Consider the following 17,290-nt stretch of genomic DNA (forward strand, 5'->3'; position numbering starts at 1 on the left):
AAGGTAAGGATGAAGGCCTTCATGTAGATCCACTTCCACTTAATGAATAGTAAACACATTTTCTCTTCCTTATGATTTTCTTAATGACATTTTCTTTCCTCTAGCTTACTTTGTTATGAATACAGTATATAATACATTCAACATACAAAATTATATTAATTGACTGTTTCTGTTATTGGCAAGGCCTCTAATCAACAGTAGGCTATTCGTAGTTAATTTTGAGGGAGTCAAAAAGTTATACGTGAATTTTCAATTGTGTTGGAGTGTCGGTACTCCTTATCTGTATTGTTCGGGGGTCAACTATACTACTGGTTTTGTTTGTTTGTTTGTTTGTTTTTTGTTTTGAGACAAAGTCTCACTCTGTCACCCCGGACTGGAGTTCAGTGGCATGATCTCAGCTCACTGCAACCTCCACCTCCCAGGTTCAAATGATTCTCCTGCCTCAGCCTCCAGAGTAGCTGGGACTACAGTGTGTGCCACCATGCCTGACTAATTTTTGTATTTTTAGTAGAGATAGGGTTTCACCATGTTGGCCAGGCTGGTCTTGAACTCCTGACCTCAAACAAACAGCCTGCCTCGGCCTCCCAAAGTGCTGGGATTATAGGTGTGAGCCACTGCGCCCAGCCTATACTGCCATTTCTTACCAATTATGGGCATTATTCACTTTCTTTAAGATAAATGAGACAAAAACTATCCCAGTTTTTCCAATATAGTTATGTTTTTTAGTTACCCAGTGCAGAGCCACGTACTGTACTACATTTATGGGGTTTTTTTGGAACAACTTTTAATTTTTTCCTGAATTTTTTTTTTTTTTTTTGAGACAGGGTCTTGCTCTGTTGCCCAGGCTAGAGTGCAGCTCACTGCAGCCTCCACACTGGCTCAGGCAGTCCTCCCACCTCAGCTTCCTGAGTAGCTGCTACTACAGACATGCACCACAATGTTCAGCTAATTTTTTAACTTTTTGTATTGCCCAGGCTGGCCTCAAACTCCTGAGCTCAAGGCCCAAGGCTTTCCTGGAATTTGTATCTGCCCTGTTTTCATCCACTTGTGAAATGTGTTTTATATATACCCTTACTACTTTATAAGTATTTATTTATATCTCTATTTTAGCATCCTTTTTGGGAGAACGCCTCTAAAATCCTCTTCCCTCCTCTAATCCACTGGTTCCTCAGTTTGTCTGCTGCATAGCTATGACGTTTGGACTTCTAGTTGCCACTCTTGGATTGTATAACTAATTATTTCATCTCCCTTATTTTGGTGAATTTCATTGTCAGATACCTGTTTGCTAAGAAAAGAATCCATAGAAGTAATTTTCTGGGTCTTTATTCTATATTGTATTCGATATGTAATGTGGATAGGTATAGAATTATAGATTGAAAATCATCTTCCCTTAGAACTTTGGATACATTACTGCCTGCCCGTTCCCCCTCCCCCGTCATCCAGAATTGCTTTTGAGAATTTGTGACATTCTTATTGTCATTCTTTTATATGTCCTGTTCCCACCCTGCTCCCAGGATTTTTCTTATGGGACTTTTGAAAGTAATCATGCCTAGGTATTTTGTTTTTCCTTTCAAGATGTTTCTGGCCTTTAGTTCCAAGAAAGTTGTAATTGTTTCACTAATTATGCTTGGGTTCTTACGTATTTTATTTATTTTTTTATTTAGAGACAGGGTCTCACCCTGTCACCTTGGCTGGAGTGCAGTGGTGCAAACATGGCTCACTGCAGCCTCAACTTCCTGGGCTCAAGTGATCCACTCACCTCAGTCTCCCAGGTGGCTGGGACTACAGGCACATGCCACCATGCCTGGCTAATTTTTGTGTTTTTTTATAGAGATGGGGTTTCTCCATGTTGCCCAGGCTGGTCTCAAACTCCTGGCCTCAAATGATCCGCCCACCTCAGCATCCAAAAGTGTTGGGATTAGAGACTCATGACCTCACCCAGCCTTCTTGTGTATTCTAGTTCTGGGAAATGATTTTATGTTACTTTTGTATTAATTGCCATTCTCTCTTTTTGACATGCTAGTTATTTGGATTTGGGATATCCTAGGTGGACCTTTAAGGCCTCTTTTCTTATTTTTCCCATTTCTTTTTTTTCATGGTACTTTTAGAAAGGTTTCTTCACCTTTGTCTTTCAGTTTTTCTATTGATTCTTATTTTGGCCATCATATTCTTAATTTGCCCACATTTCTATTCTGATTTCTTTCCTTTTCCTTTTCTTTTTCTTCCTTCCTTTCCCTTCTTTTAGCATCTTGATTCCTGTTCTGTGGGTTCAGTATCATCTTATATCTGTTTGAAACCACTAATTAAAATTTCGTGAAGGTTTTCTTTTGTGCCCTGCATTACCTAGTTTCCTGCAGTTCTCCGTGTGATCTGCTTACTTGGTTTCCATCTTTTGTATTTAGGCCTTTGTTCCAGTATGGGTGTTTTTGATGTTTGACACTAGATCTGAAATGGAAGCTCTGTATCTGGGCAGAATCTATCAATAGGTGGGCTTTACCTTGGGTCGGATACAGCAATAGCCCCTTTTGAGGGAGTATTTGTTTTGAGGGTCTTTCGTCTGGAGAGTAAATCTCTCCTCTTCAGCTTGGCTAGTTGTTGCTGGTGGCCCACTGAGGAGATATGATCAAATTTTCCGTATCCAAGTGGCTGCACAGTAATCTCAATAGTATTTGACCAATGTGAATTCATCTATTCACTTACTCATGTTGGATGGGCAGCATCACCTACATTAACAGGCAAGAAGTTTCCAGTTCTTGGTAAGATAGAGTAAGCTGGCCAGGCACAGTGGCTCACACCTTTAATCCTGGCACTTTGAGAGGCCAAGGCAGAAGGATCCCTTGAAACCAGGAGTTCTAGACCAGCCTGGCCAGTATGGTGAAACCCTGTCTCTACTAAAAATACAAAAATTATCCAGGTGAGGTGGCACACGCCTGTAATCCCAGCTACTTGGGAGGCCAAGACAGGAGAAGCGCTTGAACCCAGTGCCACACTGTACTCCAGGCTGGGTGACAGAGCAAGACTCTGTCTCAAAAATAAAAAAAAATAAAAAAAAGAGTAAGCACACTCCACCCTGTCAGTCCTACTGAATACAGCGATAAAACCTAGGCAGAATGCATATAGCAACTATTTGAGGACCCTGAAAAATAAATAATAGGCAGAGTTAGAACAAAGACCAGAATTTAAAGTACCACCAGCTGGGCACAGTGGCTTATGCCTGTAGTGCCAGCACTTTGGGAGGCCAAAATGGGTGTATCAACTGAGCCCAGAAGTTCCAGACCACCCTGGGTAACATCTCTACTAAACCCCATCTCTACTAAAATACAAAAAATTAGCTGGGTATGGTGGCATGTGCCTGTAGTCCTAGCTACTCGGGAGGCTGTGGCATGAGAATTGACTTGAGTCCCAGAGGCAAAGTTTGCAGTGAGCCAAGATCATGCCACTGCACTCCAGCTTGGGCTGCAGAGTGAGACTTCATCTCAAAAAAGAAAAGAAAAAGTATCACCAAACCAGCAGTGAGTTTACCATTTGTTCCCCTCGTTAATCCTCCAGCATGAACATAACATAGTTCCACCTGGAAGTGGAAATGAGCACCAGGACATACCAGGAAAAGCCTTCTGGTTTCAGCCCAAGTGACAGAAAAGGAAACATCCAAAACTTAGAGTGAGCCCCCCCCCCTTTTTTTTCTTCTTTATTCTCATGCAACCCAGCCCCAAATAATCATGTAGTGGCAATCGAAGCTTGTAGAAGCCAAAATTCCAACATAGGAGAACCTTTCTCTCTAATTGTAGTTGTGGGCTCCATTGATTTTTCTCTCTGTGTGTCCTGGCTGGATCCAAGCACAGTTGCAGAGGTACAAGGCAGTGGGTTAATCAAAAGCCCCGTCTTTCTGGGTGGAGGACCAAGGGGAGAGAGCCCCAGGAAACCAGAAAGCACCAGGTAGATGGCAGAGAGGGAAGAGTTCAGGAAAGTGAGCCATGAAGTTGTTCATAATCCCCTTGGCTGATCCCCAAGGTACACGTGCATGGATCTGTTCCTAATCAGCATAAGAAAGGCTTTTGAGAACTGAATTAACAAAAAGACCACCGTCCAAGTCCCAGAATGGCTACACAGTGGCATACATGTGGGATAGATACTTAGCATTGCAGGCCAGGCATGGTGGCTCATGCCTATATTCCCGGCACTTTGGGAGGCCAAGGCAGGTGGATCGCTTGAGCCCAGGAGTGAGTTCAAGGCCAGCCTGGGCTACATGGAGAAACCCTGTCTCTACAAAAAATAGAAAAATTAGCCAGGCATGGTGGCATGCACCTGTGTTCTCAGCTACTTGGGAGGCTGAGGTGGGTGGATCACTTGAACCCAGGAGATTGAGGCTGCAGTGAGCTATGATGGCACCGCTGCACTCCAGCCTAGGTGACAGAGCAAGACCCTGTCTCAAAAATTAAAATTAAAAAATAGTATTGCAGGGCTTTGAAAACTGAACTGATATTGGAACCACAGCTCAGAAGACAGGTTGCAGCTTGCAGCCTGAATCTAATTACATCAACTATCTGCTAAAACAAAAGTTTCGGTATTTATAAGATTTAAACAAGATTGAAGGTTTTATAACATAATTTTGCATTGTTCAAAATGGATATAATTCAAAATTGGCATATAAAGGGGTAGGAAAATCTCAACTCATATAGGAAAAGACAGCAGTGCTGAGATGACACAGATGCACAGATATTGCAGTTATTTGATGAAAGACTAAAATATTCAACCAGCAACTGAAAACACTCCACAGCAATCTTAAATACTCTTAAAACCATTAGAAAAAGTAAGTTTCAGCAAAGAAATAGAAGATAGAGGAACCAAATGGCAGAAGTATGTGATGCTGAAAAAGTATTTGAAGAAATAATTGCTGAAGACATTTCAAGTTTGGCAAAAGATATAAACATGATGGTTCAAGCAGTTCATGGAACACAACCAGAATAAACCCAAAGATTTCCATACCCAGAAACACCGAAAGCACACTGCTGAAAATTGAGGACGTAAAAATCATGAAAGCATCCAGGGAAAATCATACCACATGTGGGGGAACAAGAATTCAAATGACTGTGACTTATCAGAAACTGCAAAGGACAGAAGAAAGTGGCACAATATTTTTTAAGTGATGAAAGACAAGAAATGTTAACCCATTTTCTTGTATTCTGTTTGCTGGGGAGAAAAAAATGTTAACCCAGAATTCTCTATCCAGTGAAATTATCCTTCAAGAATGAAAGTGAAATAAAGCATTCTCAGTTGAAGAAAAACTAAAGAGAAATTATTTCCCACAGTCTACACCAAAGAGTCTATTCCTTAGGAATTCTCCTAAGGAAAGTTCTTCAAATATAAATGGTAAATATCTGGGTAAATGTAATAGGTTACTTTCTCCTCTTGATTTCTTTAAAATGAGTTTCATACATTGAAAGCAAAAATTAAAATGTCTGATGGGATTTCAAACGCATGTAAATACAATGTGTGAGATCACTGTAACCTAACATTGGGAGAGAGGAAAGGAACCAGGAATAAAGAAACCGGTATGCTGGTGTCCTAAAATTTTTACCAATGGGATTTGAATTTATGGAGGTGACAACACAGGTCAGTGCCAGTGAAAGAATTTACTATTTACGTTTGCTGAGAGAAGGGGACATGCCATGCCTTGCAGGACCACAGGGAAGCATCAGGGTTTGGTCAGGAGGCAGAAGCAGGCCAGAGGAAAGCCTAAGCCAGAGACTTTATTGGGGCTTCTGTGAGAAAGGGAAGGTGGGGCGAGGTAAACAGTTTAGGATTAGATAGTTTGAATAATTCTCACAGGCTTTATAGGGACTGTCTCTGGTTGTCTGGTACCTGGCCTTAGGTTGATTTAGTGCAGGGGAAATATTGGCTTCGTATGTGAGACTCAAAGAGATGGGAGGGAGCATAGCACTGGGTCAGGCAGTCTGCACCTAAAAGGCATTCCCCAGACAAGCTGGGGACCACCCCTAGGAATTAGCTGGCTCTGGAACGGGCAGCCTCTCTCATGGTCTGAAAGGTCCCCCAAGATGTCAAAACATCATATGATATAGAAAATAAGAAACATTTATATAAGTGGTATAGTTTTATGAAATGATAGAATAGTGATGATAAGTAGGCTGTGAAAAGAATATTGTAATCAGCATCACCACTTAAAAACTATATGAAGAGATACAGATAAAAATGCAGTAGGGGCCAGGCATGGTGGCTCTCACCTGTAATCCTAGCACTTTGGGAGGCCGAGGTAGGTGGATCAGTTGAGCCCAGAAGTTCAAGACCAGCCTAGCAAACATAGTAAAACCCCGTCTCTACTAAAAATACAAAAAATTAGCCAGGCATGGTGGTGTGCACCTGTAATCCCAGCTACTTGGGAGGCTGAGGTACAAGAATCGCTTGAACCTGAGAGATGGAGGTTGCAGTGAGCCGAGATCCATGCCACTGCACTGAAGCCTGGGCGACAGAGCAAGACTGTGTCTCACGAAGAAAAAAAAGTGTGATAGGTAAATTATTATACTAAGTGTTTGTATAATGCAAAAGAAGGCAAGATAGAACAGGAATCAAATATAGGAAGCAAGCAGAAAGCAAGTGAAATGGTAGGCAGATTTGCCAATAGTTACATTAAATGTAAATCAACACTCCAATTAAAAGACAGGCACTGTCATAGTGGATTAAGAACATATAATCAAATTATCTGGTGTCTTCAAGAAGCTGAATTCAAGTATTACAGGTAAGTAAAAAGTGAAAGAAGGAAAGACATGTGCCATGCAAACATTTAAAAGAAAGGTGGAGTGTCAATATTACTATCAGTAGCCTTCAGAGCAAAGAAAGTTACCAGACATTAAGAGAGATACTACATAATAGTAAGAGGGTTAATTCAAGAAGACATTATGTAACAGTGCTAAATGTTTATATTCCTAACAATAGAGTTGCAAAATATGTGAACCAAAAACTGGCAGAACTGAAAGGAGAACTTGATAAATCCACGGTTATAGTTGGAGACCTCAACACCCTTCTCTCAATAGTTGATGGAACCATTAAACAGAAAATAAATGAGGATGTAGAAGAACTCAGCACCACCATCAACCAGCCAGGTTCTAATACACATCTATAAAACATCCCAGTCAGCAACAGCAGAATATACATTCTTTATGAGCACCCATAGAAATGTCAAGATAGACCTTATCCTGGGCTACAAAACAATTCTCAATAAATTTAAAATAATTGAAATCATACAGTGTTTTGACTACAAAGAGATCCAACTAAAAATCACCAACAGAAGGATAGCAGGAAATCTTCAAAAACTTGAAAACTAAATAACACTTCTAAATTTATGAGTCAAAGGGAAATTTTGAAAAATATATGAACGAAATGAAAATGCAGCATATCATAGTTTCAGGATGCCACTAAAGCCATGCTGAAAGGGAAACTTCTGCCACTTAAATGCTTACATTAGAAAAGAACAGGCCGGGCCCAGTGACTCACGCCTGAAATCCCAACACTCTGGGAGGCCAAGGTGGGAGGATTGCTGGAGCCCAAGAGTTTGAGACTAACCTTGACAACATAGCAAGACCTCTCCTGTATAATAATAATGAAAAAAAAAGAAAAGTCTTGATAATTTAAGGTTCAAGGAACCAGAAAAAGAAGAGCAAAATAAACCCAAAGCAAGCAGAAGGAAAATATAATAAAGAACAGAAATTAATGAAGCTGAAAACACAATAGAGAAAATCAGTGAAATGAAAGCTTGTTCTTTGAAAAGATTAGTAAAATCGACAAGTCTCTTAGCAACACTAACAAAGATGAGAGAAGCTGCAAACTACTAATATCAGGAATGAAACCAAGGTGTCTTTGCAGACATCAGAAAGATAAGAAAACTACAAACAACTCTACATACATAAATTTGGTGACTTAGTTGAAATGGACCAGTTCCTCAAAAGGCACAAACTACCATGACTCACTTCATATGAAATAGCTATAAGGCTATTGAAAATTATCTATTAAGGAAATTGAATTGATAATTTTTGAACTCCTATGAAAGAAATCTCCAGGTCCAGGTTGTTTCACTGGAGAATTCTACAAAATGTCTAAAAAAGAATGAACATCAGTTCTATAGAATCTCTTCCAAGAACTGCAAGAGGAGAGAACACTTTCTAACTCATGTATAGCCTGTATTACCCTGATGGTAAACCCAGACAAAAACAGTACCAAAAAGGAAAAAGTCCTTATAGATTCTTAACAAAATATTTACAAATATAATTCAGCAATATGTAAAAGAATTATACACCATAATCATGTAGGGGTTATTCCAGGGATGTAAGGCTGGTTCAGTATTCAGAAGTCAATGTAACCAACCATATTAACAGGCTGAGGAAGAAAAATAATCACAGGATTATATCAGTTGATGCAGTAAAGCATTTGACAAATTTCAACACCCATCCATATTCATGATCCTAGAGAATAGGTAACTTCCTCAATGTGATAAAGAGCATCATTAAAAACTTTCCAGGTTTCATCATTCTTAATGGTGGGAAAGACTGAGTGCTTTTCTCTGTAGATCATTAACAAGGCAAGCATATTTGCTCACACCACTGCTCCCCAACATAGTGCTGTACTTTCTAGCTACTGCAGTAAGGCAAGAAGATAAACGGCATATAAGTCAGAAAAGAAGAAATATTTGTAGATGACATAATTGTCTGTGTAGGAATTCCCCAGGAAACTACACATACACACAGATCCTTGAACTTCTAATAGGAATAAGTGAGTTCAGGAAGGTTTCATGATTAACATACAGAAATCAATTACATTTTTATATACTAACAATGGACACATAGAAACCAAAATTTTAAATACAACACCATACACAATCGCTCAGAAAAATAAAATTCTTAAAATATGAAATCTTGGAAAACGTACAGGATTTGTATTCTGAAACTCAAAAGGCTAATGAAAGAAAGCAAATGAGATCTAAATAAATGTATAGAAATACCAGGTTCCTGGATCAGGAGACTCAGCAGATGTCAGTTATGCTCAGATTCATGTCTCTTGCTGACACGTAATTGTCAGCACAATTGCTGATAAAATTCCAGCAAGATATTTTGTAGACACAGACAAAATTATTCTAAAAGTATATATGGGAAGACAAAGGAACTGGAATAATTAAAGCAATTAAAAATTATAAAGAGTGAGCAAATCATTACCCAATTTTAAGAAATTATACAGTTACAGTAATCAAAACGGTGTGGTCTTGATGAAGGGATAGACACATAGATTGGAACAGAATAGGGAACTCACAAGTAGCTCCACACAAGTATGGCCACGTGATTTTTTGACAAAAGTGCAATTCAGTGGTGAAAGAATAGCCTTTTCAAGAAATGATGCTACAGCAGTATTATACCTATAGGCAAAAACGTGAAGCTCAAGGTAACCCTCACACCTTATTTTAAAATGTACTAAAAATGGATCATAGGTTTAAATGTAAAACTTAGAAGGTAACATTGGAGAGGTCTTCAGTACCTCAGGCTTGGTGAAGAATAAAATCGATAAACTGAACTTCCTTAAAATTAAAAACTTGCTGTCACAAAACACCCTGTTAAGAGGATGGGAAGACAAACTACAGACCAGGAGAAAATACCTACAAGCTACATATTTGACAAAAGACTCTTAGAATATATAAAGAGCTCTCAAAACTCAACAGTAATAAAACAACCCAGTTAGAAAATGGACAGAAGGATACTACAGACTAGGAAGGAAAGGGAGAGATTTGTTAATAGATACAAAATTACAACTCCCTGGGGAGAATAAATTCTAGTGTTTCATATCACTGTAGAATGACTATAGTTAACAATAATACATAGTTTCAAATAGCTAGAAGGATGATGGAGGATATAGAGTGCTCACAACACAGAGAAATGCTAAATGTTTGAGATGGATATGCTGATTAACCTGATCACTATACATTGTATGTATTAAGACTTCCCTGTGTGACCCATGAATATATACAATCAGCTGGGCACAGTGGCTCAGGCCAGCATCCCCTTGTTCTATTAGATCTGCATTTAATTTAACAGTCTGGTTTTCTTTAGAAAACAGACAAAAAATCATAGGATATAGACTGCTTCAATCAGTAGCAACTAATTGTAATCCCAGAATTTGGGAGGCTGAGGCAGAGGGATCACCTGAGGTCAGGAGTTCAAGACCAGCTTGGCCAATATGGTGAAACCCCATCTCTACTAAAAATACAAAATTAGCCAGGTGTGGTGGCACGTGCCTGTAATCCCATCCACTTGGCAGGCTGAGGCAGGAGAATCGCTTGAACCCGGGAGATTGCGCCATTCCACTCCAGCCTGGGTGACTAGAACAAAACTCCATCTCAAAAAAATATATATAGATAGATAGATATACAATCATTTGTCAATTAAAAATTTTTTTAAAAAAATTCTAGAGACAGGGTCTCACTCTTTTGCCCAGGCTGGAATGCAGTGACATGATCTCAGCTTACTGCAGCCTCAGTCTCCTGGACTGAAGCGATCCTCCCATCTCAGCCTCCCAAGTAGCTGGAACTACAGGCACACACCAACATTCCCGGCTTATTTTTTGTAGAAACGGGGTTTCACCATGTTGCCCAGGCTAAATTAAAAGAAAACCTTTTTTTTTTTTTAATTTTTTGTTTTGAGATGGAGTCTCGCTCTGTTGCTAGGCTGGAGTGCAGTGGTATGATCTTGGATCACTGCAACCTCCATCTCCCAGGTTCAAGTGCTCTTACCTCAGCCTCCCGAGTAGCTGGGACTGTAGGCGTGCACCACCATGCCCAGCTAATTTTTATATTTTTAGTAGAGACGGGGTTTCAGTATGTTTGCCATGATGGTCTCAATCTCTTGACCTCGTGATTGCCTTCCTCGGTCTCCCAAAGTGCTGGGATTACAGGCATGAACCACCGCACCTGGCCTAAAAGAAAACTCTTTCAAGGAAGAAAGTGGACAAAAGGATTAAGTATTTTACCAAAGAGAATATGTAGATAGTTATTAGCACATGGAAAGATATTTAACACCACTGTATTAGGGAGATGTAAACTAAGACCAAATACTACACTCCTATTAGAACAAGTAAAATAAAAAATAGTGACTGGTAAATTCTGGCAAAGTTGTGGAGAAACTGGATCTCTCAAACATGGGTGGGGAAATGTAAAATAGTATAACTATTCTGGAAAGTAGTTTGGCGGTCCCTTGTAAAACTAAACACACACATACCATATGACCCAACAGCAGTTGCCCTCCTGAGCATAGCCCAGAGAAATGAAACTTGAGTTCACATAAAAACTAGCACATGAGTGTTCATAGCAGCTTTATTTGTAGTAGTTCCAAATAGGAACAACTAAAATGTAGGGAGATGGATTAAAAAAAACTGGTTCATCCATCCCATGGAATACAACTGAGCAGTAACAAGGAATGAACTCGATATATGCAGCAGCTTGAATGGATTTCAACAGCAGTATGTTGAGTGAAAAAAGCGAACCCCAAAAGTCATATATAATTCTATTTTTATAGCATTCTTGAAGTCACAAAATTATAGACATGAAAAATTGCCGGGGGTTAGGGATGGAAGGTAGGAGTAGGTGGACATGACTGTAAAGGGGTAATGAGGGAAATCTTTGTGGTGATGGAATAGTTCCATATCTTGACTGAGGTGGTGGTTTCAGGAAGCTGCACATATGATAAAATGACTGCACATATAATAGAACTATATAGACAGAAATGTGTCAGTGTAAAGCTCCTGACTGTGAAATTGTACTGTAATTACATAAGATGCAGTGATTAGGGGAAACTGAAGAGTACACAGGACTTTATGTAGTACCTTTGGAACTTCTTGAGAACCTATAATTATTTCAAAATAAATTTTAAAACGTTAAAGCCACAACCTAAATACAGCATAATTTCAAACAAGTGATAGCTAAATGTTGCCTCTTTGGAGATCTTCAGGGATGCTGACTTCAGTCTTTAACACTGCTGCACATTCAGGAAAAGTGGATAGGTTATAGTACTTTATGTTTAACTCAGTTGACATGTTCACAGAAATAGCAAGCTGCCCCATTAAAAAGACAGAGCTTGGCCAGATGCAGTGGTTCACAGCTGTAACCCCAGCATTTCAGAGACCAAGGCAGGCAGATTGTTTGAGCTCATCAGGGGATTTGAGATCAGCCTGGGCCACATGATGAAATCTCATTTCTACAAAATATACAAAAATTAGCCAGGTGTGGCGGTGCATGCCCGTAGTCACAGCTACTCAGGAGGCTGAGATGGGAGGATCGCTTGAGCCTGGGAGGTAGAGGTTGCAGTGAGCCGAGATCACACCACTGCACTCGAGCCTGGGCAACAGACCCTGTCTCTAAAAAAATAACAGAACTCCTCTATCCAGCACCAGTTACCTCCATGCTTTACCACCAAGACCACAAATACTTCAGGTGCTTTTAGAAGGAGGTAAGGGAGCTCATATATCTGCTGTTTCATCTACTTATAAAGATGTTGTAGTTCTAAATTTCAGATGCACAAGGAATATTTACACACATGTTTGAATATTCTCACTGAAGTTGTGTAACTATCACAGCAAGTATATATGTAAGTACAGGCTTACCATGCCTCTTCTTGACTAGTGCTGCACAGGTTTAACTTTTTGGTAACACCATTCTAATTTTAGTTTAAAGTATAGATCAGATATCTCCAGACTCATTTCCTACAAATTTCTGTCCAGAATTTTGACTGATCATTTAAGTAACAGCGTTGTTACTACTTAGTAAGCACTTACTATGTGCAAGGCACTGTTGTCGAGACTTTACCTTCCATTATCTTTTTGAATTCCCTCAAAACCCCTGCAGTTACACTCCTTTTATAGTTGAGGAAACTGGGCTTAGAGGGATTAGGTAACTTGAGCAAGATAGGACCTGTCATATGGCTGGAATTTTAGACCAAGACACTGACCCCAGAGCCAAAGTTATTAACAGATATGTTCCTGTGTGTGTGTTTGCTTGTCTGCTTGATTCATACTTCTGACTCCAGTAGCAACTAATTGCTAAGAGAACTCAGTTCCCTTTCTTGCCTCATTTCAGCCTCCTTTCAATACCAGCATCTGAGAACAGCAATACTGTCCAGCATTCACTTGTTCTATTAGATCTGCATTTAATTTAACAGTCTGGTTTTCTTTAGAAAACAGACAAAAAATCATACAGGAGATAGATTGTTTGAACCAACTGGAAAAAAAATTTTTGTTAATGTTATTCTTGCTTCTTAATAAGCTTGCTTTTGCTTTGAAAACAAAAAAAAATTAATGTGATTCTTTATACCTTCAAGAAATCTGGAAACCAAGGGTAATAGTATCAAAAGTCAAGATTTGTTCTCTAGTCAGTCACTTGATTTGATTATTTATCTCTTGATTATGTCATGGAAGTAATACATTACTGGTAGCAAGCAAAGATGTCTTTTCATTAGAGATGTAGATAAATCCATCCTTGGGATTATTCACTGTGTAGCTCAGCAAATCCATAAGATCACATTGCATAAAATGTTACAAAATACCCACCTTTTAGATTTGGATGAAAAATTTTCGGTTCCTCTAAAGATGATTTAAGCAAGTTATATCTGTTACTTTCAATGTTTTATTTAAAACATGACATTTTGTTCAGAATTACAAACATGCTTGTGATTTTTATAAAATTGACCTGACATTTGTAGTTGCATGTGTAATTTATTATGTGCTATAAGGAACTTTTGTAAATTGACCTGATTTCTTATTTTCTCTTTACAGGAATATATTAAAGGAATCTGTGAACCTGAACTAGAAGAAAGAGAATGTTACCCCAAAGACATGCATTGCATTTTTGTTGGGGCAGAGAGCCTGTTTCTGAAAAGCTTGATTCAGGATACTTGTGCTGACCTCTGCATTCTGGACATTGGCCTTCTTGGCATCAGAGGAAGTGCTGAGGCCGTGGTCATGGCTAGGAGTCACATTCAACAGTTTGTAAAGCTCTTTGAAAATAAAGAGAACCTACCCAGTAGTCAGAAAGAATCAGAGGTGAAAAGGGAATTCAAACAATTTGTTGAAGCCCATGCAGACAATTACACAATGGATTTGTTGATTTTGCCCACTTCCTTGAAAAAAGAACTGTTGACACTCACACAAGGTGAGGAGAATCTCTTTGAAACAGGAGATGATGATGTTATTGAAATTAGAGATTCTCAACAAACAGAGTTTACACAGAATGCTGCCACAGGGCTGAATATTTCCAGAGATGAAAGTGTTTTGCAGGAAGAGGCAAGAAATAAAGCTGGGACTCCTGTTTCTGAGCTTACAAAACAAATGGACACAGTCCTTTCTAGCTCACCAGATGTGCTTTTTGATCCAATAAATGGTCTAACCCCAGATGAAGAGGCACTTTCCAATGAGAGAATTTGTCAGAAAAGGAGATTTTCTGATTCTGAAGAAAGGCATACCAAGAAGCAGTTTTCTTTGGAAAATGTTCAGGAGGGGGAGATTTTACATGATGCTAAGACATTGGCTGGAAATGTAATAGCTGACCTATCTGATTCTTCTACTGATTCTGAAAATTTAAGTCCAGATATAAAAGAAACTACTGAGGAAATGGAATACAACATCCTCGTAAACTTTTTTAAAACCATGGGCTATTCCCAAGAAATTGTTGAAAAAGTCATTAAGGTGTATGGACCATCTACTGAACCATTATTGCTCTTAGAGGAAATTGAAAAAGAAAATAAAAGATTCCAAGAAGACAGAGAATTTTCAGCTGGTACAATGTATCCAGAGACCAACAAAACCAAAAATAAGGGTGTTTATAGCAGCACAAATGAGCTTACAACTGATTCCACTCCAAAGAAAACACAGACTCACGCACAGCAAAATATGGCAGAAAAATTTTCTCAGTTACCATTCAAAGTGGAAGCTAAACCATGTACCTCAAATTGCAGAATTAATACTTTCAGAACAGTGCCAATAGAACAGAAACATGAAGTCTGGGGTTCAAACCAGAACTATGTTTGTAACATAGACCCTGAAACTGATGGTGTTTCACCTTCTGTTGCCTCTTCAAGTCCCAAAGAAGTCAATTTTGTTTCAAGGGGAGCTTCAAGTCACCAGCCCAGAGTTCCAGTTTTTCCTGAAAATGGTTTACACCAGCAGCCAGAACCCTTGCTTCCAAATAATATGAAATCTGCCTGTGAAAAACGTTTAGGATGTTGTAGTTCTCCTCATTCTAAGCCAAATTGTTCAACCCTTTCTCCACCAATGCCACTGCCCCAGCTGTTACCTTCAGTTACTGATGCAAGGTCGGCAGGACCTTCTGATCATATTGATTCCTCAGTTACTGGAGTTCAAAGATTTCGAGATACTCTAAAAGTACCCTACAAGCTGGAATTAAAAAATGAACCAGGGAGAACAGATTTGAAGCACATTGTTATAGATGGGAGCAATGTTGCAATTACGTAAGTCCATTCTCTGCAGATTGTTTTATTTTAAATAGGGCTCTAAATGGTGTCTGAGAATCACATGTATATAGGAACTATACATACATGTTGTATATAGTTGATCTGTAGCCTTAGGGTCGGATGGTGGAGGGGAATGGGAACCAACTGGTTGGAAAGGTTTTGTCAGTCCATCTTCTGGATTCATGAACTTTATTTCACTCTGCTGAACTTAATTTCTAAGGGCAAGAGAGGACAGAATATTATCTTTTCACATTGCATTGCTCAGTGATAGATAGTATAGTGACTTTTAAGTCATTACATTCTTAATACTGTGAGTACCATTATGTTCTAATCTAAGTAAGAAGACAAAGCTTAAAGCACAAGGATTTTTTTTATCTTATGTTAGAGTATGCCTGATCTCTAGCCTAGAGTATGCAGTGGTAATAGGTGTGATGTACTTCTCTAGATAGAGCAATGGCAATTTCCTTTCAAAGGAAGTTAGTTTGAGCTTCATTGTGGGCCTCTGCTCTTATTAAAAGTTTATAATGTTTTTAGTAAAAGACATCATTTAATGAACCTGTTGTTTCTAGTTAGCCTGTCTTGGAACTCCTCTTAGTTGAAAATCCTCTGATTTGAAACCTGTACACTTGGATTTCTTTTCTAAGGGGCAGTTTAAGATTGTGGCTAAGAAGCGTGTGAGGGTGAAGAGCCTCCCCGCACTGTGGACCAGTGTTTGATTTGGGGCAGGTCACTTAACTGTTTGGAGTTTCAGTTGCTGCAATCTGTTGCCTTCTGACCTGTCCTTAAGGACATCTTTACCATATCATTTCAACAACTGTGTAAAGTCTGCCTTCTGTTTTCAAAACCAGTCACCCCATTGTTAAAAGAAAAACTTCGGGCAAATTAAATTTAGCAGAGTTGATCTGCACAAACAATGATTTATGAATCTGGCAGCACCCTAAACCAGGAGAGGTTCATAGAGCTTCACTCAGCAATGAGGGCCAGTGGTATTTATCGGCAGAAGAGGGAAGTGCCCTGCAGAAACAACTTGATTGCCTACAGGTTGGCATTTGCCTTATCCAGGCATCCTGTGATGAGGCATTTGCCTTATGTAGACGTGGTCTGAACAGTTGCCAGCCTGTGATTAACTGAAGCTTAGCTGCTGTGATTGGCTGAGACTCAGCTTTTTTTTTTTTTTTTTCACAAGAATACTCTTAGGTTGCAATTTGTTCACATACTAAGGTTGCAGGTCACTATGTATGGAGGCAACTTTAGGCCAAATTTAATTTAACACCATTGATTTTTGAAGAAATATTCAGGGTCTGGCATTTTAAGTAGCTACAATTCAATAAACAGGGCACCTGGACATGGAATGAGGAATAAGTTGCCAAATCTTAAAAATACTTTTCTGAGTTGCCAAATGTTTGTATAACTTCTTTTTTGGGAGTTCTGAGAGATCAGTTAATGCCCTGAGTTTTTAAGAATACCTATTAGGATTGAAAAATAAATGTTATTTTTGAAATATATGTTTATAGTATATTTGTAATTTTTGGTTTGTAAATTTTTATTAGGATTTTCAGATACACAAGATAAAATAATGAATTCCCATGGGTTCCTCACCCACCTTCAATAATTACCAGCTCATGATCAGTCTTGTTTCATCCTAGCCCTTACCTCTTCCTTCCACTCCTATTATTTTGAAGGAAATCTCAGCTATATGTTCATAAATATTTTAATATGTATTTTTTAAAATATAAGGATTATTCTGGTTTTTATTATTTGAATGAATTATCGATGCT

General features: G+C 38.9%; 1 protein-coding gene across 4 annotated transcripts in view; it reads left to right on the forward strand.

Moving 5' to 3' along the window:
* Positions 1-17,290, forward strand: part of N4BP1 (NEDD4 binding protein 1) — a 70,455-nt gene that overhangs the window by 36,457 nt on the left and 16,708 nt on the right. For 3 of the 4 annotated variants that reach the window (XM_003916850.4, XM_021931934.2, XM_021931933.2), the window contains exon 2: positions 13,819-15,509. In XM_003916850.4, the coding sequence (XP_003916899.1) occupies positions 13,819-15,509 (1,691 nt within the window). Of the gene's footprint in view, positions 1-4,389; positions 5,371-13,818; positions 15,510-17,290 lie in introns of those variants that run through there. The other variant, XM_031658264.1, reaches the window with a different exon arrangement.

This window comes from Papio anubis, chromosome 18, assembly GCF_008728515.1.
Source record: "Papio anubis isolate 15944 chromosome 18, Panubis1.0, whole genome shotgun sequence".
Classification (NCBI taxonomy): domain Eukaryota; kingdom Metazoa; phylum Chordata; class Mammalia; order Primates; family Cercopithecidae; genus Papio; species Papio anubis.